The sequence below is a fragment of the Oryctolagus cuniculus genome, chromosome 10 (genome assembly GCF_051225735.1).
Source record: "Oryctolagus cuniculus isolate XC-2025 breed Fujian yellow rabbit chromosome 10, ASM5122573v1, whole genome shotgun sequence".
NCBI classification, from domain to species: Eukaryota; Metazoa; Chordata; class Mammalia; order Lagomorpha; family Leporidae; genus Oryctolagus; species Oryctolagus cuniculus.
Window position 1 is genome coordinate 65,581,244 of NC_142876.1, and position 25,514 is coordinate 65,606,757.

Genomic DNA, 25,514 nt, shown 5'->3' on the forward strand with positions numbered 1-25,514 from the left:
TTTAAATTTATGTGTTTGAATTCTAGTGATGACTACTACATTGGCCAGATAACTCCAATGCTTTATTTTCCAAAAATGCCAATATTTGACATCAATGTTCCCATAAAATAAATAAATGATTCTTCATAATTGCTTTTCCAATGCTTTTCCCATGTGACTCTTTCCAATAGTTTTCCCTCCAAAATTGTTTGAGTAGTGGCTGTCATGATTCTTGTGATCTGGCAATTATGTCAAAGCAATTTAATCAGTGCTTGAGCTGAGCTGGCATTGCTCTGGGAGGGCCATTTTTCAGAATGACATCCCCCTAAGCATTTGTTAAATAATTAGACCTCTAAACTCTTCCCACAAGGACTCTCAGAAGTACTATTAGACAGTCCAAGCCTTAGGGACATAGCCTGTGCACCACTGTAAGTGCCAGAGCCCTGTTAAGCGAAGTTCAAAAACTCGGAGTCAGGGTAGATAAAAGTTAGTGTTTTCTCTCCTCAGGAATCATTTCTCCAATGTCATTGTCAAAAGCTTGCATACATAATTAATCAAGGAATAACTCTCTGGAATTTTGATTGACATCACACACCCTTCCAGCATCACATGTTAAAGGATCATAGCAACAATATTTCCCTGTAATTTATGGAACATACATGATTACCCTTCAGCCCTCAGCCATTGTATAAAACGTGTTTCTTCTGCAGTCTGCAACTGGTAGATGGTGTAAGAAAGTGATTGCTTAAAAAATTAGCCCTAGATTCTAAAATGATGATTAAATGGATAACACAAAGCAAACTGTCTGTCAGCTACGTCCATGTGATTTATGAGTAGTCTAATAATGGAAATGTAAAGACCTCAGTGGTTCCAAGAGACTCTTTTATGTTCCTAGCTTTTCAGGCAAGTCAAGGAATTGTCCTGTTGTTTATATAAGACCTGAATGGGATCAGAACATCTTAAAATCACAGTGTTTTCTGGCATATTCCTCGCACTGCCTGACATGAAGGCACACTCGCCTATGGCTGCCGGTAGTGTGCCTTTCCCCCTCTGGTGCGTCTCAGAACCTTCAGTTCCTCATTGAGAAAATAAGGTCATGTGTACCCCGTCAGCCTGTTATGAGAATGACGTTTTGTATAAACACTCCTGTGTAGGCATAAATATAGACTTAGACCTTTTCATCGTGCTCCAAAGCTGAAGCCCTCCATTCCCGGATCACTGACAGATCCATCCATCCAACATCGCTGATAGACTGCATCACTACATCACCACCAGGCTTCACTTTCTTGAGTCACATTGAAATAGTATTCACTGCCCTGTGCTTAGAAACCCACAATGCTGGATGCTTGTGACCCCTCATCAGTGGACTCCATCCCTCCTCCTTGTATCCCCTTGTTTGTTGATGACAGAATCTCTCTTGGGTCAGACCCTCTGTTTACTTTGCCTCATTCCCATGCCCCTGACTTTGTTACAGGCATTGCCTACCTCTTCTTGGAGCCCATTTCTCTCTCCCTTCTAATCTCAAAGTCCTTCTATCAGTTCTGTAGAACTGGCTCAAGCTTTGCCTCCTCCTTGAAGATTTCTCCACTCCACCTTGGATCAAGCCCTCATTCCTTGCTCCTTTCTTCAGACATTCACAACATATTCAAGTCCCTGCAATATAACGTAACCTCCTCTGATGTGTTCTCTGTCCATTGGCCATCTGTTCCATGAGTGTTACAACTGGGCTGCATCTTCTTCAGGTAGGAAGCCTTCTAGTCTTTGATGTGGGCTCCACAGTGTCTGTCGCTCTGCTTGATACCTACCAGGCATGAGGGTTGACTCTTGAACAAGGAGCTCTTTAAAGGACTGTCGTGTGATATGTCAGCACAGGCCAGTGGTGCAGATGTTTAACAGCCAATTATTGTTTCAAGGTTTTGAAAATTATTAGAAGTAGAAATGATACTCCTTCATGATGATGGTAAGAGTAGTCAGCATTTTTTTTTCATCAAAATGTAACTAACATTTATTGAGCATCAGCCATGGGCCAGACATCAGACTCAGCATTTCTATGCTGTGTCTCATTTAAGGCTCACCATCACCCTCCCCACTATGGAAAGGAGGAGCTGAGGCTTAGAGGGTTTAGTCCTTCACCCTTGAGGAGAAGTGCATGAGGGGTGCTGGAATTTGAACCGAGGACAGCTGCCTCTAGGGCTTGTGCTATCTTCTGGTACAACAAGGAAGTAGATTCTCCCTCCTCTTCCTCTGTACTTTGGGCCTGTGAAACCAGAACAAGTGGAGAACACAGGAAAATGATTGGAACAAGAATTCTGCATATATCAGATACTAGAAGGCAGCTTGACAACTTTCTCCAATTTTGAGTAGCAGAAATAGAAAGCATGATGTATAGAGATTTGTCAAAATTGGAATATTTTTATTTTTCCCAAAATATAAAGTATGATAGAAATGTAGAAATTTAAGCTTATTGAATGCATGACTATAGGATGTTGGTGTCATAACTTCCATCATGTAAAGGTACCTAGTTTTGTTTCTTATGTACAAATTTCACTTATGTGAAAGGGTTGAGAGTCAGACTTAAGTGTGCAATTGCTTCATTAGCATGAAGAGTCATTGCAGAAGAGACTTACATAAAAGCAAAGTACATTTTTCCTTTGGTGTTGACCACCAATGCAAAGGAATATTGTATTTTGTATTTAATATGCAATCAAGGGCAGGCATTTGGCCTACCAGTTAATATGCTGGTTACGACGCTACCATTCCATGTTGGAGTTCCTGCATTGGAGTCCTGGCTGTACTTCTGAGTCCAGCTTCCTGCTAATGCAGACCCTGGGAGGCAGCAGATGATGGCTCAAGTACTTGGGTCTCTGCCACCCCCATAGGAGACCTGAATTGAGTTCTCAACCCATGGCTCTGGCTTGGTCCAGGGATTGAATCAACAGATGAGAACTCTCTCTCTCTCATCTCAAAAATAAAAACCAAATTGTAATTCTTTTTTTACAGCAAGTTCATTGTATATGCTTTGATAAAGGAGCAGTGAAGAAGAGACATCAAAATGATTGGAATATAAGTATGAAGATATTTCAGAAAAAAGTCAATCTCCCAATTATATAAACTTTTAGAACCTAAAATTTTCTAAAATGCAGGAAAAGCTTAAATTGATGGGGACTCTTGCAAATTTGTTGATTCCTGTGCATGTCTGTGGATGCACATGTGTTTTGAACATTTTATTGAAATATAATATCCATACTAAGAAATGCATGTAAATATACAGATAAATGAGGGTTTTGTCCTCTGATCACATTCATAACCAATACCCAGATTTAGAACAACGTATTACTAATGCTAGCATATGTGTTTTGTGTATTTAAAATTGTCTTGGCATGGTAACCTGGAAAGTGTGCCACCAATTACCATAGTTCTGCTTCTAGAAGAACTATATTTTTAAAAATACTGTTTCATCTCACCTAGGTGCTTTTAGAGATGTCAAATAATAATTCTTTCTATGTAAAAGCCAATATATGCTGTGTGCCTATAAATTGATCCAAGTGGGGAAGAAGTGTGATGAGGAGTGGGGGAGGGGCTATCTAAAAAATGTAAAAAACACATCTACAAGGCAGGAATTTGGTTTCCCAACATAAAATATGAATTCAGTGTTCCTAATGAATGGTACACAGTTAGCCAGCACTCAGTATCTATTTCTTAGAACTTAGCCTGGTATAATCAAAGAATACCTAAAAGAACCAAATGAAAAAGAGATACTTAACATCTTCAAGAAGATTATATCTAAACAAATACAGCAGCCAACGTTGCCTAAGTAATTTTGTTTTGGTGAGGCAATGCCAAATATAAAAGCATCTACTCTCTCCTGGGCTAAACCTTTATGATACTTTATGGCAGCAAATTTGACTTAAGTGCACAGTTCTAATGAAAGAAGGTGTAAGATAAAAAGATAGAGCTGATATCTGTATAAATCTTTGGTGTCCTTGCAGGTCTGATAAACAGCCATACTGTCCTAAGCTTATGCAAAACAGAAAGCACAGAAGCATATTGCAGAAAACTAAATTATACATAAAGTCATTAAACTCCACCCTTCACTTCTGATTGAGGGATTGCTGCAGTCGTCAGTGAGAGCAGAGGCAAAATGAAAAAATAAATAAATGAAAGAGCTGATCACATTATACATTTCAGTGGAAATGTAATTGCTTACAAGTTCATTTGAAGTTCCAGGTTACGTGCAAAGCTGCATGTGGCTGCTGAAAGTGAGGAAGGGGAAATGACACACAGCATCCTTGAGAACCCAGCATCTACAGAGCACCTTACAGATGTGGGATGGCAGGAGCAAAATATGCAAATGTCCATGTCCTGATCAGCCCCAAACTCTCCTACCTACTGAAATGTTCACACTAGAGATGTATTTATGTACAAAGCACGTGACTCTTTGCAAAGGGGTTTTGTGGTTCTAGTCCCGGTTGGTGCGCTGGATTCTGTCCCGGTTGTTCCTCTTCCAGTCCAGCTCTCTGCTGTGGCCCAGGAAGGCAGTGGAGGATGGCCCAAGTGCTTGGGCCCTGCACCCACGTGGGAGACCAGGAGGAGGCACCTGGCTCCTGGCTTCGGATTGGCACAGCGCGAAAAAGGAAGACCTTTCTCTCTGTCTCTCTCTCTCTCTCACTGTCTAACTCTGTCAAAAAAAAAAAAAAAAAAAAAACTTATTGGGATTGATAGACTCTTTCATTGTGAAATTCCCTTTCACAAGATCATGGATCCTGGAAGATAATCTCAATTATTAAGGATGGTCTAAATGTGAGTGCTGTCATACTATGGGGATGCAGTAAGAACCTTTCTGAAGGTCATCTTCTATGGCTAGGAATATGGTATGGAAAAGGCATGAAGTCAACATCTTTGCAAGACTTCATGACTCTGAGGCCCAGGGTAGCAGGCAGGACTGGAAAAGAGAGAAGGCCTTTTTCTGATCTTGAAATACCTACCAGGACTCTGCAGGTTGCCATTGGACCTGCAACCTCCCTGGATAGTTCTTGATTACTGCCTGTGCCAGAGGAGCCCACCCTGTGCCACTACCAAATAGCCCTGAGGAGTGGGCCCACAGCCATGCCAGGCCCGTGGCCTGTGTTGCCTTTTGCTGGGCACTGCTAGGAAGGCCACGGTGCGGGGTGTGCCTCCCTGGAATAGCACATCACAGGGCTATGGTGTTGAGACAATGCCTCTGTGCTCACGTGCACCGTGGCTGAACTAAGAAATTGGCGATAACGACATCTCCAAAAGAAGTGAAAGCATATGAATGTCACATGGAAAGGATGTTCTGAGAAGCAGGAACTGCACGTGGATGTGTGCAGCACTGATCCGTGGCCTGCCCGGGACGCACCATGCCTACTGAACCAGCTTCTCGCAGTTTCCTGGCACGTAGGCAGCAGCCCCTGAAAGCATTCTGCTTCACTTGCTCCACCTCTGTGTTCACCACACAGCCTCAGCTTCCATCTGGCTCTCTGGGTGGTGTCACTGCAGAGGCCCCAGTGGTATGACAGACACTTGGAAAGCAAATACCCCTTTTTAAATCAGCGCATTGGCATTCCGGGTTACGCATCACAGTCACCTCGGTGTAATGTGCGTGCATCCAACTGGAAATGCTTCATTTCGTAGAGTGCTAAGCGGATTCATTTGCTAGGGCTGCCCTAACAAAGCACCACAGTCTTGGCAGCTTAAGCCACAGCAACTTACTTCCTTGCACTCTAGAGGCTGCAAGTCCAAGGTTAAGCTGTGGTCTGGGCTGGTTCCTTCTCCTTCCACTGTGGCTTGCAGATGGTCTCTCTGTGAACACTTGCCCCTGGGGTCTCTGACCCTCATCTCTTCATAGGAGGGCACTAGTCATTGGATTAGGCCTCCCCCCACCCCAATATAACCTCATTACTTCTTTTTAAGTACCCTCTCTCCAAATATAGCCACATTCTGAGGTACTGGGGATTGGAACTTAAACATGAATTTGCAGAGATGTGTTCAAGGAGACAAAATGCATCTCTTCTCAGCCCATAACACTTAGAAAATCACAATTCTTTTTCAGGGAGGCTGAGATATCTTATAATTTGAGACTCAAACAAGGGGCCTTCTCTGACAGGTTGGGCCAGGCATCCCTTGAGCCTCATTGGTGGGGTCTGTTGTAAATCATAACTTGAGCTGTTCAAAATAGTAGCCACTAGCAACATGGCTATTGAAATTAAATTAAAAGTTAGTTCCTCGGTTTTCCTAGCTCCATTGCAAGTGTCCAATAGGGGTAAGTGGATTAGTGACCTTCTTGTTGAATAGTGAAAATATCGAACCCTTCTGCCAGTGGAGAGCCACCATCACCTTCCGTGCCATGCACAAGGGCTTTGGTCATCACTAAAGGAATCCTGGCACAAGCACCTGCTTTGTACCCAGGTTTTTCTGTAGAAGTTAGAAGTGGGGACATGGACCCCCTTTAGGCAACTCAATCTAAATCTGGTGCTAAAAATAATATAAAATCTTGCATATAGGAGTCATAAAGCAGACAAGTGGTACATACAAGAGAACTTCAAAAAGCCCAAGGAAAATGAATTTAAAGAAAAATTTTGTTTTGGTGCAGAAAAATTGAAAAACATATATACAAGTGATTTTCAAAAAGTTCCTGAACAACAACAACAACAGAAAAGCCCACATATTATGGGGGAAAAAACAGCTATTCATGGACTTAAAATAATACTTTACTTCCATTTTCCATGAAGTTTTTGAAGTCCTCTCATAGAATAGCTACAATAGAATCTTGTAGGGAAAACAAAAATATCAGTAGAAACCAGAGAAGAAAAAATACATGGAACAGGTATGTTGAGCTGCGTTGTAATGAGCAGGTGATCTTTTCAGGTGAGGGAAATGAAGGCAGGGCCCCTTGCTTGAGGAGCAGCATAGCCCACAGAAGATGGAGCATAGCTGGCAGAGAAAATATCTGTGACCCTGCCCTTGAGCCTGGACATACAGTGATGTCAGTGCCTTCATTCCGTCCTCTTCACCTCTTCACTTTTCTTGCCTTTTCTCAGCCTTTCCTATTCACTCATCAGTACAGCCCTGTGCTCTTACACATCCTGGCCGATCCACAAAGACTTCCTTCATTCCACTGTCTTTCTCTAGCGTTGTCTTACACCTCTCTTCCTCCACTTACAGTAGGATGCTCATTGCAGGACTTAACCTTACTGAGTCCCCAGTCCACAGAGCATGGTTCTCCTACAGTGACAGAAATCTGCACCATCCAGTACGGTGGCCACCAGCCACATGTGGCTCTTGAGCTCTCTGCATGGTCTGGGTGACAAAGGATCCGAACAGCGGGGCTGAAGCTCCTTTGGGCTGTCAGGAAGTCTTCTTGGAGCAATCAGCTGAGAGTGAACAGCTTCTTTTGCCTCAGCCCTTCCAGCGACTCTGTCCTTTGTCTGGAGCATGCAGGAGGTATTCAGGAGCCCTGGGCAAACTATGACAATTCCCAGTCCATCCACTTAAAAGTAGACTGGAAAAAGTCAAGGGCTCAAAGTGTCACGTTGAACAGGCCTGCTCATGGGGGCCCGCAGTACATTTGAGGAGGGCATCTCCTAACGTGTTAAGTACAGATGCTGACAGTGATCACTGTTTTAATGTTGATTATCAAATGTCAGTTACTTTTCACTTTAGAAATTTACTTAACAAATGTGGGAGACTTTTTTCAGTGTTTTAAATTAAATAAACGTTATTGTTTCAGGACCTAAGGCTTGGTGAAACGTTCTTAGACATCACACCAAAATCATAGCCCATAAAAAAGAGAGCTCAGTAAATTGGACTTCACCAAAATTAAAAAATTTAGCTTGTGAAAGATGCTGTTAAGAGGATAGAAAGGCAAGCTACACACTGGGAAGAAAATATTTACAGCCCACATATCTGACAAAGGACTCACCTAGAAAATATAAAGAACTCTTAAAGCTTAGTAAATCTGCTGGCATCATGGCACAGTGGGGTAAACTGCTACTTGCAACACCAGCATCCCATTTCAAAGCACCAAATTGAGTCCTGGCTTCCTTGCTTCCAATCTAGCTTCCTACTAATGCACCTAGGAAAGCAGCAGAAGATGGCCTAAGCACTTGGTCCCCTTCCACCCATGTAGGAGACCCAGATGGAATTCTGGGCTCCTGACTTTGACCTGACCCAGCCCCAGCCAATGCAGCTATTTGGAATGTAAATCAGTGGATTTTCTCTCTCTCTCTCTCTCTCTCTCTCTCTCTCTCTCTCTCTCTCCTTTCCATATAAATAAGTCTTTGTTTAAAAACTTAATTAAAACATCAAATTAGAAAATAGGCAGACATGACAGACACTACTAAAGAGGATATGTGGGTGATAAAGACACATGAAAAGATGAAATCAACATGAGTGATCACTAGGAAAATGCGAATTAAAGCCACAAAGAGGTGTCACTACACACGTATTAAGACAGCTAAAATATAAACTTGGAAGAACACCAAATGCTGACAGGGATGTTGAGAAACTGGTCTTTCATAAACTGTCAGTGTAATGTGAAACGGTGTATTTAATCTGGAAAATAGTTTGGCAGATCTTGAAGAACTAAACAAAGATTTACCATAACAGCCAGCAGTGGAGCTCCTGGGAAATTATCCCAGAGAAATGAAAGCTTAGATCCCCACAGAACCCTGTAAGTGAGTATCCATAACAGCATTGTTTGAAATAGCTAAGTCCTGGAAACAAATTTTTCTTCACTACGGAAATGGCTAACCAACTAATACGTCCTACCAAGGAGTGTTACTCGGTCATAATAAGGAACAAACTATTGGTACATGCACCTATGCGGGTGACTCTCAAGGGCAATGTGCTGAGGAGGAAAAAGGGCAATCCTACGTGATTGCATTTACAGAACGTTCTTGAAATGTTTCAGAAATTATGGAGATGAAGAGTATTCCAAAGGATGCTGATATCAGGAGAATACAATGACTACAAAGAGGTTTCACAAGAGAGTTCTTTGTGGTGATGGGAGAGTTGTGTCTAATTGGGATGGTGTCTGTACAAATCTGCACTGAGATAAAATGGCATAGAACTATACACATGTTATATGAATTGCTGTCCTGCCTTTGAAAGTATATGACAGTTATACAGCTTTCAGTTGGGGAAAACTGAGGAATACATGTGAGCTTTCCATACTGTCTTTGCAACTTCTGAATCCATCTATACATATTTCAAATAAAAAAGTTTTCTTAAGTTAGTCAGTGATAGAATTTAAAATTTATTTTAAAGTTGCTGGTTACCAAAATAATAATTCCTTAATTTATTGGTAATAAGAAGATATGCCTTAATTTTTGAAATTCCAGTATTTGCTTTTTATGAGCATAGGTTACAGCTATAATGGAAAACTGGTTGGTTAACAGGCTTACAAGTATGAGACATTTGGGATACAGCACTTACCACAACATTTGGAACAAAGCAGTTATACTACACTTGTTATTGTGTTATTATTATTGTTACTTGATTCTTATTAATACTACAGAATTGAGAGTTTATTGTTATTTCACTAAAAGAATTATTGTGTAACTGAAATCTTTTGAGCCCAGGTTTTCTTCCTTATTAGACTTCTTGGCAAAACTTCAAGTCCTCTTTGAGGCATTTTCTTTGCTGAAATATCAGTGTAGATAACGTGTGAAAGTTCATTATGCTTTGGGACAGAGAAGGTAGTGTAGGTCCTCCAAGGGCAGTAGGTCTCTGTTTTCATTTCACAGCTGACCCTCAAGTTTGCTTTCATCTACTTTCAACACCACCATCCTCACTAAAATAATAACTAATAACACAGAGCATCTTATTTTTGTTTAATCCCGAACCTTGTAGTTCTAAATAAGAAAATTGAACCATCTGCCCCCAAGGTTTTAGTCTAATATCTTGTTCCTTGAATTGGGGCCAACTCTTCACTTTTTAAAACATCAGCAGATTCTAAATACAACTTTTGACTACTTCCTTTTAGCATCTGACCTTGGTTCACTTAAACTAATTGTTATCCTTTCAGCAGATTGTGATTCTAAAGGGAAAAAGAAAAACCATACTACAGAACACTGGAGGAATTTAAAAACTCTGAGTACCATGCCCTCCATGTAAAATATGCCTTGTCAGTATGACTCTTTCAAACATGACAGTAATTCATTTAAAACTAGATGTGAGTATGTGCTTTAAAAAAAAAAAAAACTTTCACAAAGTAGGTCTGAAATATATCAAATTCAAATACATTTACAGTGTGTGAATCCTTTGATTGATAATTGCTATTTATTTATTCACTGATATTTTCAGAGTTCCTCATGTGTTCCAGGTAGTTGCTAGATGCCAAGGATGTGCAGGGACTCAACTCTTCCCCCAAGTGCAGCTCACGGCATGTAAGAGGGCTTAAATGTTTGTGGCTCTGATGCCCTGTGCATTTCCATAGAGGTTCTACAGGTTGTTCACATCGTGCTGATAACAGCTCTATCGCTTTTTGTATATGCAACCTACATGTTCTTTCCATTGACATTCACTGAGCTTAATACAGAAAGCAGTCCTGTTAAACAGTTGTAGAAACACTGTGGAGAAAATTGAAAAATGCAGGAACATGGAATATGCCTGTGGGATGGCACACACCATTAGGAACAGGTCAGAGCTGGGATTTAAACCCAAATCTTCTGGTCCTAGAACCTAGACTCTTACCTTGTGAATACCCTGTGTTGATGGTGAATTCAGAGTTTTCCCCAAGTATGAGATGCAAACAACTAGTGATGTACAAGGTAAATTTAGGTGCAACCGTGCGGAGTGCACAGTGCTGACGTGCGGGCTGAGAAAGAGATCGCCTGCCGTAGGAGTTGTCTCTTGATGCTTTGGATTCATCAGTGAAGTAGGGTTCCTTACTCTTATCTTTGCCATCTCTCACCCAAAGCAGAGGTTTCAGGCTCAAAACAGAGCTGAGCAGACCCACCAGGCCAGAATGCAATACTGTTTTATCTATATTTCTATTGTCTTGAGCCAAGTGTTACTGGCTTTATATTTACTATAATAATGACAGTCTGATTCGCAAGTGAATGTGTTTCAATATCCAGTACTAAACTGAAGTCACTGAATAAATTCGAGGAAAGTGGTAAGGGCACGAGGGCAGTGGTGAAGGTGTTACCCGGGTGACAGCAATCTGGGAAGACCTTGTGAGCTGCCCCCGTCTCTATCCCTTGCCTCCAGGGGTTTCCTCTTATCCCTTAGTTTCTTACAGTTCCCCAGCCCCAAGGCCTGCTAGTGAGCCCACAGGTTGTAGGGAGTGTACTCAGATGAGGCAGGTGTTCTACAGTAAGATGATGGATCTCTTTTGAGAGATGAATTGGGGGGTCAGTCAGGATTCCCGGGGGAGGCTGCCTCTGCCTCCGTAGGTGATCGATTCCTGTGGGAACTCCCACCAGCCTGGGTTTCTGCCCTGTACCTGTGTGCAGGCTCGTGGGCTGGACTTGGGTTGACATCTGCTCCTGATTGCCATAGTCACAGGCTCAATGCCAAGACTGGCCTCACAAAAGAGAGAGTCTGCGTGACTCAGAAGTGACAGTATCCACTGTCTTTAATAAGAAATGACATTTGGCTAAACTCTGTCAATAAAGGACAGCTGCAGTGACCAGAACTAACATGGGGTTGTAATTTTCAATAAAAGTGTTTGCTTTTGAGAGTAGACATTGGACTTGCTGACAGTGAATTGACATTCAATTATTTTTCATTTGATTCTTTGAAAAGATATTTCTAACCATTTTTCTAAATTTCTAAAATAATTCTCCATTCTAAATTGTGATCTTTAATCACCATGACTTAGGTATTACAAGAAGAGCCTGGGAACTATGCTGATAGGATTTGTAAATTAATAGATGTCAAAAGGAGAGTCACAAATCTCACATTAAAATTCCCTTTTCTGCTACACTTTACTCATTCCCAAGCCTGTCATCTCTAGAAAAAAGTCCTTAGATTTTCCATCCTATCTGATGGGTGCTTATGTGCTGTGATGTCTGTGGTGAGGATGTTTTAAAGCCCACAGCTCTCCAAGGGGTATTGTAAAAGAGGATGTTTGCTTGTGTTGGTTTCGTAGAGGGACACGGAATGAAACGACTGCCCCACTTCTAAATACTCTCGAGATTCAGAGTGGGGAAATATACAGCCACTGGGGTTGGGGGAATTGGAAAAGAATGTCAGGAAGGCAACAACAACAACAACAAATAGCTGCAAGTCAGCAAGAATGTGTTGTCATCAAGGTCTCAAGCTTGATTATTCGAAAAAAGAATAGTAAGTGATAGCCTTAATTAAGCACCTAATGCATGCAGGGCATGTCACACGTGTTGAGTCTCATTAGTCCTTCTTATGGCCATGTCATTATCAATAGGGACACTTGCCAGGTGTTCAAGTAGGAAAATAGCAGGTGCCCTGGTGTGTCTGAAGTAGTTAACTATTGGGCAGGCATTTGGTGCAGCAGTTAATTTACCACTTGGATCATCCATCTCCCATATCGGAATGCCTAGGTTGGGTCCTGGCTCCACTCCCAATTCTGACTTGCTCCTAATGAGCACCCTGGGAGGCAACAAGTGATAGGTGGAGTCCTTGGATCCCCACCACCCAAGTGGGATACCTAGATTGAGTCCCCAGCTCCCAACTTCAGCCTGGCCCAGCACCAGCCTTTATGTATGCATTTGGGGACTGAAGAGTGAATGAGCAATATCTCTCTCCAGCTTTTGAATCCATCAAAAGAAAATATTTGAAATAGCTAACTGTGGTTTGAGTGTATAAACTGGTGATGGGGGAGGGTGGCCCAGCAAAGAGACCAGCGAGGCAGCTACTGCAATGATGCAGGCAAGAGAGAGCAGAAACAGCTCTGCTGGCTGCTCCCAGAGGCAAAGGAGCAGCTAGATTTCTGCAGAAGCATCCCTGTGCTCGCGAGCTGTTTGGGGGTGCCTTTTCTGAGAGAGGTACTCTTGTTTATCTCTGGAGATCTAGGTGCCTCTGGCTAAGGCTCCCTGACAAGTCACTGTTTCAGGTCAGGTACAGAGGTGGGGAAAATTATAGTTCTTGCACAGCATACGCACTGCTGCATGAGGGGAAATGCAAGCTCGCTCTCTCTCTCTCTCTCTCTCTCTCTCTCTCTCTCTCTCTGAAACGTGGTGGCAGTCCCGAAGGAGAGAGTTAAGTTCAACAAGGCTTACAGATACTGCAAAGCAATTAAAGCCAAGTCTTTTAACTGCCTGGAAAACAAAGCAGGCCTTCTTGTAGTACCTGTGGCAGTCACTTGTTGACATCACTATTTTAGCAGCCTAGCACTTCCTGTGGCCTCCTTGGGGTTGCCAGGGTAATGCAGTGAGGACCAGGCAGAATCAAGTTCCAGAATCTTCAACAGATTGATTGGTCTTGTTGATGACCATTGTAATCAAGAGATAGGCAATGCTAAACTCAAGCCCAACTCAGAAGAGGAAACCTGGACCAAGTGATGTGCAATGAGGATAAGCACTGTTCTAAATCCATTGCCATGCAGTCCCTCTGTACACCTGTCCTCACTGTCTAACATGCATCAAAGGCCCTGTCAGGAAAAATGAATCTGCAGATACAGCCTTTGAGATGGACGCCCACAGAGATCCTCCTTGTGATATGTTTCAGGGGATCCGGGACTTCCCAAAACTCTAAGCTGAGAACTTCATCAAAGGTACAGGAAGACAGAGGAGGCCTCCCAGCTAACAGGGAGCCCCAGGCACTGCTGAGAATGTGGCTCTTGGATATTAAGCTGTCTAGCAGGAAACAAAGTGAAGAGGGGTGCATGTCAGGAAGGGGTTGAATATCCCTTCACAGCTCAGCTCCACTGACATTCACTCCAATTATGTCCAAAGCATTCCCTTACTAAAGCCACCTTGCTATGTGTCAATCTCTGTGGTGCCACAGAGTAGTGGCCTTGTCCATGGAATGTTCAGCCGCCATGACTGCTCTGCAGTCACCGCTTCCACCACCTTTTCCTCCATCACTCACCTGAATGGTGCCTGGCTTTTTCCCTCTCTTGCCACTTGATCTGTAGTTCTTAACATTTTTCTGCATTGGTACCTTGAGAGATATGTCACTTTGTTAGTGGGAGCTGGCTACCACAGGGATTCTAAAAGAGGGAGGAAGGGAGACTTTCAAAATTGGAAAAATCTGAAAAGAAAGAAAAACAAGTAGATTGAAGGTTCCTCCAGGGAGCACATTCTCCCACATCCCCTGGAAGAATCTCTGTGCAAATAGTGACAGGGCTTGGACATGGAACTGACTCAGCCTGGAGAAAGTGGTAACCAGAAATGCTTGGTGGCTTATGACCCATAGCCAGGGGGACTTGCATGCACAGTGCAGTACAGCAGACTCAAAGCCCTCTGTCAGCTTTATGGCCAAGCAGGAATAGCACCGAGTTCAAAGTGGGGTTGACCTTGGCCCTGGGGCCCAGCTCTTTTGCTTACCAGCTGCATGATTTCAAGGGAGCCACTTAACACCTTTGACCCCAGATTTCCTTATCTGTGCGATATGATTAAAAGTTCTCAACTGCTAGAGCTTCAAAAACCCCAAAAGCATATATTAATCAATAAGCAGTATATGACATTGCTATGAAAAGCCATTGATAAAATCCTTCATTCAGAGTAATATTCAGTGGAATAAAAACATGTCCTCAAGTTCAGCTGGACCTCAGGGGGACTATTTCTAGGTACTAAAACAGTATATAATTGTCTAAGGCTGCAAACCTAAATCCATTGTCAAAAGAGAGCTGTTAGGTAAAGGAAGGCAATTTTATGACTTTTGCCAAGATCACCACCCTCCTGAATCCTGCAAAACAGGAGAATTCTGCAGTATTTTGAATTGGATTAAGTTGAAATGTAAACTGCCCATCTGAAGCACTGAGAGAACAGCACCTTCTTTAAAAGAATCAGTAAGGGACCAGCATTGTGGGAGATCCTCATCACCTCCACTTCCAGTGCAGCTTCCTGGTACTGTGCACCCTGGGAGGTAGCAGGTGATAGCTCAAGTCCTGGGGTCCCTGCAACTCATGCAGAGACCTGAATGGACTTCCTGGCTCTTGGCTTCAGCCTGGCCAGCCCCAGCTGTTGAGGACATTTGGGAGTGAACCAGCAGATAAAAGATACCCCTCTCCTTGACCCTCTCCAGTGAATAAACTTTTAAAAAGAACCAATGAACGTTCACACTTAGATTTTAGTTAACGCAGTCCATGTATCTATATGCCTATTCTCACTTCAATCCCCACCTCTTTTGCCCTGGAAGTGTCATGTGCTTCACTTGCCTTCCTGCATCCAGGACATTGGAGAATGGATGGTGACCGATGACCACTGCTGCCACTTAGCCTGAACTGCTGGGTCCCCTTTCCCACCAGCACTCTGCGGTCTGGCCCAACAGGCGATGTTCCATGCCTTTAGTTGCTCTAGCGCCATAGCAATAAATAGTTTATATGTACCTAATAAAATGCAATGCTTGGAAAAACCAGAAGAGAAGTATGGGCAGAAAACAAAGAAAGTTCAGACTTTGCATGCCCCAGTGAGTTCATCTTGTTTCTTTCAGGGTGATGATCTCAGTCATTTTATATGCACAGTTTTATTCATATGAGAAAGAGAGGAAAAATTCGATTTCAGAAGCTTCTAAAACGCTTGACCCTGCACTGCCCGAGAGCATACTGTATGTTACAGACAGCCCTGACCTTCATCCCTTTCTTTCTGGCAGCTTTTGTATTGAATAGGTTTTTTTTTTTTTTTTTCCTCTCTCTCTCTCTCCCTCTCCTTTTTTAATATCTGGAAGCTGTGGCATTTTTAACAGACTGCATCATTTTGGAGTAACATTCTCTTGAGGTGGGCAACTGAGATGTATAATTATATCCTGTGGAAAATGATGGTGGTGTGAGGGGTGGGGGGAGAAGGTTATTGAATCACAAAAACATGTTTCCTATTCAGGAAGAAATGACAGCGTGCACGATGTTCAATTTCCCTCTACTCTGAGCCCATGGAGAGTGCAGCATCTTAGGGAAGAGAAGTCATTGGTATTCACCAGAGCTTGCCTGGTTTCATTTTTATTGTTTCGGAGACTTATTACTCTTTCAGAGTGGTTCCCAGGTTTGCTGCCTTTTTTTCTGTATATATGAGCTCAGGTAGTCAGAAGAAACACTTTAATTACATTTTAAGTAGAATAAAAGCATAAGTATATTTATGAAAACTCTAACAGAAGGCACAGGGAGACCATTAACTTAAATCCCCAACATACATAAAGTGTTTTTGTTCATAATAAAAAACCCATCGTTGGTGTGTTAAATTGTACCCGCATATTAAAAATATGCCCTAACCACTAAATATTGCCTAAATGTGCATATCGTTTTCAAAATTTCTCCTATAAAAGTGTACTGGAAGCTTGGGCCATCCCTGACGTCTCCCAGGCTTGCCCTTAAGTTACCACCCTGAGGAGGGAAAGTGCTCTCTTGGCCAGTGACGTCTTTCGCCTTGGTTCCCTCAGCAGTCACTTCTGTCCTCTCAGTGGGCCTCTTGTGGGGCCTCTGTTTCCAAATCACACCTGTGCTTTGGCTGTACCTGATTTCAGTGAACCTGCTCCTCATTGCTGTCAAGCAAAAAGTGTGAGAGGCAGGAGAAATTGGAGGTTGCAAGTCAACTTGAACATGACAGACAGGCAAAGTTTCCCCTCAAGCAGCCAGATGCCAGTCTCTGGCATGTGCTCAGGAAACCCTGACTCCTTTCAAGGGACTAAATTCTTTCTATCTCAGCCCTGGAGGGACTCAGAATCTGGTTGGTTTTACTTCCAACACGTCTCATAGGGACGATTCTTCTCTAGATGTGCCGTAAGTTACGTGCTGGTTACTTTCTTCTCATGAATACTGATTCGAAGTAGAATTTTTTGCGCAGAATTCAGTGACTCAATTTCTGTCATTTAAAAGGAACATGTATACCTTTTGGCCTCTTAAAGATAACAAAGGAGAGCTAAAGAAGCTTTGGTTCTTACTCAAAGGAAAGTACACAGGAGAAAATTTTATAAAATGTGTGTTGACTTTGCTCAATTTATTAAAAGGGATTTAAAAACCAAAAGTCAGTGGGGTAGGACAGAATAAAATGGTTGCTTAGTAAACTTGCATATAACCCCAGGAACCTGATTTTTCCTCAGTCATATTTAACCTGTGGGTTTATAAGTGGCTGTTTGTCCATCTTATGGTCAGCAAAAAAGCAAAAGGAAATGGATCCCGAGGGTCATCAGGGAATTCTCAGTCTCAGGAAGTTCGTCTCTCCCTCTGGAGTTACACATCGGAGGTGGGGGTGGCTCTGGACCAGACGTGAAGCAGTCTGTGATCCTGATGACAGGTCCCTGATCCAGTTACCATTCTTGCTCTGAGAATTTCCAAACCAGGAAAGCAACCGGGGCTCATACTGTCAAAGAGTCATGTGTCATCATGTCCTGGCTTCTCTGAGTACAGGCAAAGATTTATTTTCTGATAGAATTTTGGGCAGTTGCCTTTTGTCCTGCTTTAGGTATAAAAGAGTCCAAAATCTAAAGGTAAATATTTTCTCAGATATTGTGAAAGTTCATACTAACAGAAACCATAACATTTAAAACTGGGTCCATCTTAGAATGTTATGAGGAAAAAAAAAATCTCCCTTTCAGAAGGAAACAAAATAAATTTTTAGAAATAGAAGGCAAAAGCCAAAGTAATCAATCCAGAAAGCCCCTCCTTCCTGCAGCTAGACTCCCCGTAGGCATAGTACTTATTTTCCAACTCAACGATAAGGTATGTGATCTTAATGATGCAGGTGTATCACGTATGGAGAGATTGGCTCCACAATGGGAAGTGGAACTGTTCCAGAAAATGCAGGACAACAGTCGCCATATCTGTAGGGAGTCAAGAGACTATGGCATTCATCTGTGGAGGCACTAGGCATCTGATAATTTTCTCTTTGTTTTTTCTTTGGTTTAAAAAAATACATTTTGCCACTTGTAATGATTCCCATAGTTCCCAGGTAGGAAGCTGAGAGGGTCTTTGCAGGAATGCCAGCTTCTCCTGCTGTTGTTTCCCTACAAGGAACACATACCAAATAAGAAAAACAAGAACAATTTTATATAAAGTAGTCAACAGCTAAACAAAGCTCACTTGACAATTTTTACATTCTCTTCTTGTAAGCTTTCACTTAGAGATGAGAAGATATGATGTCAGCATGAAAAGCAATAATGTTGGCATGTATATTCAGTGTGTAGATTTAATACTGTCCTCCCCTTCAAAGCCATTGACAGGGTAGGGCTGTACAGAAAGAGCAGTGGATGCAGAATCAGAAAATGTTGAGATCTGGTCATCGTTATGTTTGAGGCTGTTGAGAGCTTGTCTCCATGTCGGATCCCTGAGCCATAAGGCACACGGCTGCTAAAGTGGGAATGACTTCAATAATGGACTTGTTCTGCAGACACGTGCTGGTGCCCCCGCCCCCAGCCTGTGTGCTCAGAAATGGAGAAGACTTAAGAGCCCAACTCTTAAAAACTATTTTTGGAACTATAGTGCTCAAGTGGAAGAAGATTGGTTATTATTCCATTTGTTGATTTGTGTCTGCTTCCTGGTCACCAATTAAATGAAAATAATGAAATTAAAATAACTGTTTTTAAATGCAAGGGCTATTAGAAGTCCCACATTTAGCACAAATATTCAAGAAACACAGCTGTGATGAGAGCATCTTACCCTGCAGAAGAGCTTCTGTTTGTCAGGAGTGGGAAGGACATGAATGTGTAGCTCAGGTGTGCAATGACTCGAAGGATCTAAAGGCATCTTTCCATGGTTGAAGCTGTGGATTTACAGGAAGACCTCATATTCTCCCTTTAAATCAGTGATCTTCTTCCAACTTCCTACAAAGAAACAAGAGCTGAGAATGTTCTAGATTTGTGGAAAAGGCAGAGGGGAGTGAGATTAGTAATTAGATCACTGCAAATTCCAAGTAAAATTAAATTGTGTCAGTCAAATATAATTATGACTCTACTGTAAAATAATTGTTATTCATAAAGTAACGGAGGCATTATTCAGAAAAAGAGTATCTGACTTTAAAATTCGTGATGCTATTTTAAGTTCATATTTTAGAGCAGAACAGATAGAAGTTACCTGCTTGAATAAATCCATATTATATAATGGTCTTGTACTACATTTTTATTGACTTAGCTTATTGATAATCTGAAAATATTTTACTTGTTTTTTATTACATCATATTTTATTTTACCTTTCAACTAGCAGTCTAAGAGGATTCAAAAAGTCTCATAATGATAGGTCCAAGAGTCAAAGGGATCACATAAACAAGACTAGTGTCTGCTAATACTAACTGATAGAATTAAAAAGGGAGGGAATGATCCAACATGGGAAGCAGGAGACACAGCAGACTCATAGAATGGCAGATGTCCTAAACAGCACTCTGGCCTCAGAATCAGCCCTAAGGCATTTGGATCTGGCTAAAGAGCCCATGAGAGTATTTTAGGCATGGAAAGCCAAGACACTCTGGAAAAAAAAAAAAAAAAAAAACACTAAATGAAAGATATCTGCGAGTGAGATCCCAGTGGAAAGAATGGGCCATCAGAGGAGGAGGTACCTTTCTCTGAAGAGAAGAGAGAACTTCCACTTTGACTATGACCTTGTCTAAGTAAGATCGGAGTCAGTGAACTCAAAGGCTTCCATAGCCTTGGCAACTCATGACAAGAGCCTAGGGAGATTACTGATGCCATAAACAAGAGTGTCAATTTGTTAAGTCAACAACAGGAGTCCTGTGCACTTACTCCTCATATAGGATCTCTGTCCTTAATGTGTTGTACAATGTGAATTAATGCTATAACTAGTACTCAAACAGTATTTTACACTTTATGTTTCTGTGTGGGTACAAACAGTCAAAAGCTTTACTTAATATATACTAAATTGATCTTCTGTATATAAAGAGAATTAAAAATGAATCTTGATGTGAATGGAATGGGAGAGGGAACAGGAGATGGGAGGGTTGCAGGTGGGAGGGAAGTTATGGGGGGGAAAGCCATTGTAATCCATAAACTGTACTTTGGAAATTTATATTTATTAAACAAAAGTTTTTTAAAAAGTCTATGTAAAAATGGAATTAAAAGTATGAGTTTGGGCCGGCGCCGCGGCTCAATAGGCTAATCCTCCACCTAGGGGCGCCGGCACACCGGGTTCTAGTCCCAGTCGGGGCGCCAGATTCTTTCCCAGTTGCCCCTCTTCTAGTCCAGCTCTCTGCTGTGGCCAGGGAGGGCAGTGGAGGATGGCCCTGTGGGGAGCAATCCGGACTAGACTAAGTTACTCGAATTAAGACTTATTCTATGCATCTGCTCTCCCACAATATGGCGCTGGGAGAGAAGTAAACAGCTTCCGCACAGCTGCCTCCAGTTCAACTAATAAACTGTAGGACTTGCTCCTGATTGGAGGAGAGCAGCGTACTCGGCGTGTGGGCAGCCGAGTTAGGATTGGCGGAGGAGGACTATAAAGGAGGAGAGAGACGGCATGCACCGGGGAACATCTATGGGGAACATCTAAGGGAACCCGTGCAGCCCCCGAGAGAACCGGCCGGCGGTGTGCCGCTCCCCTGCGGAAGTGGGGAATGCGGCCAGGGGGAACTGCCCTTCCACGGAGGTGGAAGGGATAGTAGCCAACCCGGGAAGAACCAGCAGCAAACCCGGGGAGGGCCGAGCAGACGAAAGAACAGCGCAGGGTCCTGTGTCATTCCCCCACGAAGACGGGGAGCGACATGGCCCAAGTCCTTGGGCCCTGTACCCCATGGGAGACCAGGAGAAGCACCTGGCTCCTGCCTTTGGATCAGTTTGGTGCGCCGGCCGCGGCGGCCATTGGAGGGTGAACCAACAGCAAAGGAAGACCTTTCTCTCTGTCTCTCTCTCTCACTGTCCACTCTGCCTGTCAAAAAAAAAAAAAAAAAAAGTATGAGTTTGGCCGGCACCACAGCTCACTAAGCTAGTTCTCCGCCTGCAGTGCTGGGACCCTGGGTTCTAGTCCCGGTTGGGGTGCCGGTTCTGTCCTGGTTGCTCCCCTTCCAGTCCAGCTCTCTGCTGTGGCCCAGGAAGGCAGTGGAGGATGCCTCATGTGCTTGGGCCCTGCACCCGCATGGGAGACCAGGATAAGCACCTGGCTCCTGGCTTCAGATTGGCACAGTGCTGGCCGTAGCGGCCATTTGAGGGGTGAACCAACAGAAGACCTTTCTCTCTGTCTCTCTCACTGTCTAACTCTGCCTGTCGAAAAAAAAAAAAAAAAGAATTAGTTTATTTTGGTGCAAAAACATGTTTTCATAATACATGGAAAATATGTATTATGAAAAAATTATGCATGGATTTCAAGTTTTTTGCATCAAAAAACTCATACTTTTTTGGAAATTGATTATACATTTAATTTTTTAATATAATTTTTTATTTATGTAAGATGAACAGATGTCATGCATTTCATTTATACAGATTTGGAAGCATAGTGTTACTTCCCGCTCTACCCTCCCTCCCGCCCATGTTCTCACCCTCCCTCCTCTTTCCTTTCTTATTCTTACTTTTAATTTGTACAATGACATACATTCAGTTTATTTTATAATCATAAGGTTATCCCTCCTTAAGAATTCAACAAATACTAAGAAAACAAAAAACAGCATTCCTCAACAATGGAGACAAGGGCTGTAAACAATAATCAACCTGTTTGAAACTCATACTTTTAATTCCATTTTTACACAAACTTTTTGAATTATACTGCCATTCATGTACACCATGTGCTGCTGAACAACAGGGACACATTCTGAGAAATAAGTTGTTAGTCAGTTTCACTGTTGGACAGACATCACAAGGTGCACTTAAACCAAGCCGACTGTGATGTCACAAGGCAACACAATCTAAGGGGATCCATTGCTGACCAAAACATTATGCAGCTCACTCCTATAAAGGACTTCTATACCTGACCTGCCCCTCTGTTATTCTTTTCTAAATGACAAATAGAATATAAAAACCTGTTGTGATAATAATGATCTAATGATCAGAATGAAAGGCATCCTAAGTTAAGATGGGCAATTAAAACTCTTTAGAATTTTTTTTAAAGATTTATTTATTTATTTTATTTGAAAGTCACAGAGAAAGTTACACAGAGAGAGGAGAGGCAGAGGTGGGGGGCCAGGTGTTCCATCCACTGGTTCACTCCCCAATTGGCCGCAATAGCTAGAGCTGCGCCGATCAAAAACCAGGAGCCAAGAGCTTCCTCTGGGTCTTCCCTTGCCGGTGCAGGGGCCCAAGAACTTGGGCCATCTTCTACTGCTTTCTCATGCCATAACAGCTGAATCAGAAGTGGAGCAGCCAGGACTCAAACTGGCGCCCATATGGGTTGCTGGCACTATAGGCAGCGGCTTTACCCTCTACACCACAGTGCCGGCCCCAACTCTTTAACTGTTAAGTGTCTAGTGTCATCTTTTCACTCTTGAATTGATAAAATCTTGTCTGCTTCAACTCCTGCTGCTTTGGATGTCCTAATGATAATAAAGTCTGAATTAGCCAACTGGGACAGAGCTTGGATTGCCTCTTTCCCAGCTGGTCTCTGATGAGAACTGAGCTATCCATACCCAGCAGGTCATGAAAAGGCAAGTTTTTCGAGGCTTAGAACTCATCCTACACTTAAGTTGCAAACATAAAGCTTACTTTTGAATTCATGGCCAAAATACATGTTAACCAAACATCACAACCATGTATTTGTTCAATAAGTAATTGCTAAGTTATGACCAGGGGCATGAGAGACAGACATAGATATAACAGAATGTATTGAGCCCTGTCCACTCCATGTTGGGTGCTGTGGGACAGGCAGGTGGGTGGAGCAGATCACAGAGACCCTGTGAGGTCTGAGAGAAGATGTATCTACTGCAGTAAGACTAAGGACTAATTTACCTAATAAGGAAGGACCCATAAAAAATAATAAATCACTAAGCACTGGTGAGTGGTGGAGATGGCCAGGGCACTGGGATGGAGATTAGGTGGGTAAGGAAGAGCTTCCATTGTGAAGAGAGACCTCAGAGAGCCCCCTGGGTGCTTGTTTGAGAACCTGAATTCTTGACACCATCTGGCCCTCAAGTGTTTCAGACTGGAGCCTTTCTTGTCTGCCCCACATTCTTCTTTCTTCGCTTTTTCTCTTTCCCAACTGGTGCCAAGAAATAGAAGAGCAGCTGTGACAAGGACAAGAAATGAGGTTCACAAAATCCTTCTTGCTACCCTCCTTCTTCCATAACCTCCTCATATAGTTGACTACACAAAGGGAGAATATTACACGGACTTAAAGTGGAAATGAAAACCCCAGATTTTTTTTTTTACTTGTCCATTGATAGTAGAGGACATTTTCAGTATAATTGGAACAGAAAAAATACATCTAATAACATGAAGATTAAAGACCCCAGGCATAATAATGCCAAATCCTCAAATAAATGGACATCTAAGCTTCAGTTAAGATGAACAAAAACTCTGGCAGGGTTTATTACAAGATTTTAGCCTGAAGTCATATAAAGGTTTAGTCACTAAGTTCACCATTTTAACCAAAAATAATCTTCTTTAAGTTAACAAATAGGGAGAAAAAAAAGATATCTTTATATCTCTTACAAGACTATTGAAAAATGGTATTTAAGAAAATGAGAGAAATGTTAATTATTTTTCCTGGATTATGTATCCAGGTAGGCTAGAATGACCATGTGACCTTTTTTCTGTGCTATACAGATAAATTGTGGGTATCCCCTCTTCAGCCTCCATTCTTGTGTTTGTAAGATACTAACTATGGGGGGAAAATGGATAGCAAAGCCTAAATGAAGTAGCTAAGCTATAAAACAGTATAATAATTGTTTTTTCTCACTCCTGTGGACAGTCTTTGCTTTTGACCTTTGTTCCCCATTTTTTCAGCGCCTCCGTCCTCCCAGAGCTCCCTCTGTTTACTGCACCAAATTGTAATGCCTCCTGTCACTTGCCTCTTTCTTCCAGAGCTTCTTTGAAGGGCAGTCAGCACCGTGGGACTCCGCGAAGAAAGATGAGAACAGAATGAAGAACAGATACGGGAATATCATCGCATGTAAGTGCTGACGGGACCATTGTGCGGTTGTATAACTTTCTTTCCACACCTGATAAGACTGACCACCAGACTCATGCAGGGAGAATTTCCAGTGCAATTACTGCTTCCCAGTCCCAGGAGAGCTGGTATATAATCATACTAAAGAAAGGAAAAGCCACCTGTGAATGCCCACAGTACATCAGTGCGCTCTTGCTGAGGGCCCAGGTTCACCTGCAGATTTAAGGTTTGGGTAGCCTAGGTTGTGTGAAAATTCATTTTAGAAGGGGTAAACATAACAGTGTTAACTTCTCCCAGCTGCTACGTGAGGATGAATAGAAATAATGATGCACAGCATGCCTTAGTGGAGTTCTCTGCAGGCGTTAGCTCATTAATCCTCTGGACACTGGGTTAGGTAGGTCAGTAATAGCCCCATTTTAAGGACAGGAAACTGAAACTCTGAAGTTAAATGAGAGTCCCCATATCACAACACTCATTAGCAAAAGAACTAGGATTATATCTCAGAAATTCCCAGCGCCTGTAAAACTGAATGTTACCGATCCATAATACCTGCGACGGTTTTTAAATCGAGCCCAACCTCATTAATGTTCCGTAACGATGCTGAGACGCAGGGTAGAGCGATAAGCTCTCTTCTGCCCAGGCTCCAGTCTTCCCTCCCCCAGCATTCAGCTGCGCTAAGGCATCTGTGACTGCATCGCGGCCCTGACAAGCCCGCTGGCTGAAGTAGCCACACGGAACTGAAACTATTTGTGAAGATAAGTAAATAACAATAATGATAATGAAAACACTGGTGACATGAGATTTGGCCTCGGGAACATCAAGCTCTTGGTATCACAGCACTTAGAAGAGGACAGCCTGGGAAGGCTGGCTATTCCTGGGGAGCAGTTTTGTGCTGTATTGATTGTGGGAGAGCAGCTAACATGCCCAAGTTGCCCTTCCTCAGTGTGACAGCACAGATTCCAGGACAGCCTCACCCCACAGAGTTTTCTGTGAACGAAAAAAATGTCCTATGTCTGTGACATCCCATACAGCACCACTGGGTTCTTGGAATGTGGTTGGTGCCAGCAAGGAAGCGAAGTTTATATTTTAGTTAATTTTAATAGTGTTGAAGTCAGATACTACAGGATACTAGCGGCTGCCATACTGGACAGTGCCGGTCTGCAGTGTGTTTTATCAAAAGAAAAGGGATGGGGTGGGGGCAGAGAGAGCTGACTGATACTCTGATACATCCCAACTGAGCATGCCCTGTTTTCTCTTTGGCCACCAGTAAAACCAAACCACAAGTTTTGCAGGATACAAGTGATAACTTTGCATGATTTTTGGTTGCTTTTAGAACATGCTGTGTTCCCTTAGTGCCTCAGTGAGCATGCTACAGGAGATGCTGCCCTGAGATCTAGGGTTT

General features: G+C 42.6%; 1 protein-coding gene across 11 annotated transcripts in view; it reads left to right on the forward strand.

Moving 5' to 3' along the window:
* The window catches only part of PTPRM (protein tyrosine phosphatase receptor type M), an 884,286-nt gene that overhangs the window by 733,030 nt on the left and 125,742 nt on the right, over positions 1-25,514 (forward strand). For all 11 annotated transcript variants that reach the window (XM_089305318.1, XM_008261054.5, XM_089305319.1 and 8 more), the window contains one exon: positions 24,028-24,115. In XM_089305318.1, coding sequence (XP_089161444.1) covers positions 24,028-24,115 — 88 coding nt within the window. The remainder of the gene's footprint in view (positions 1-24,027; positions 24,116-25,514) is intronic.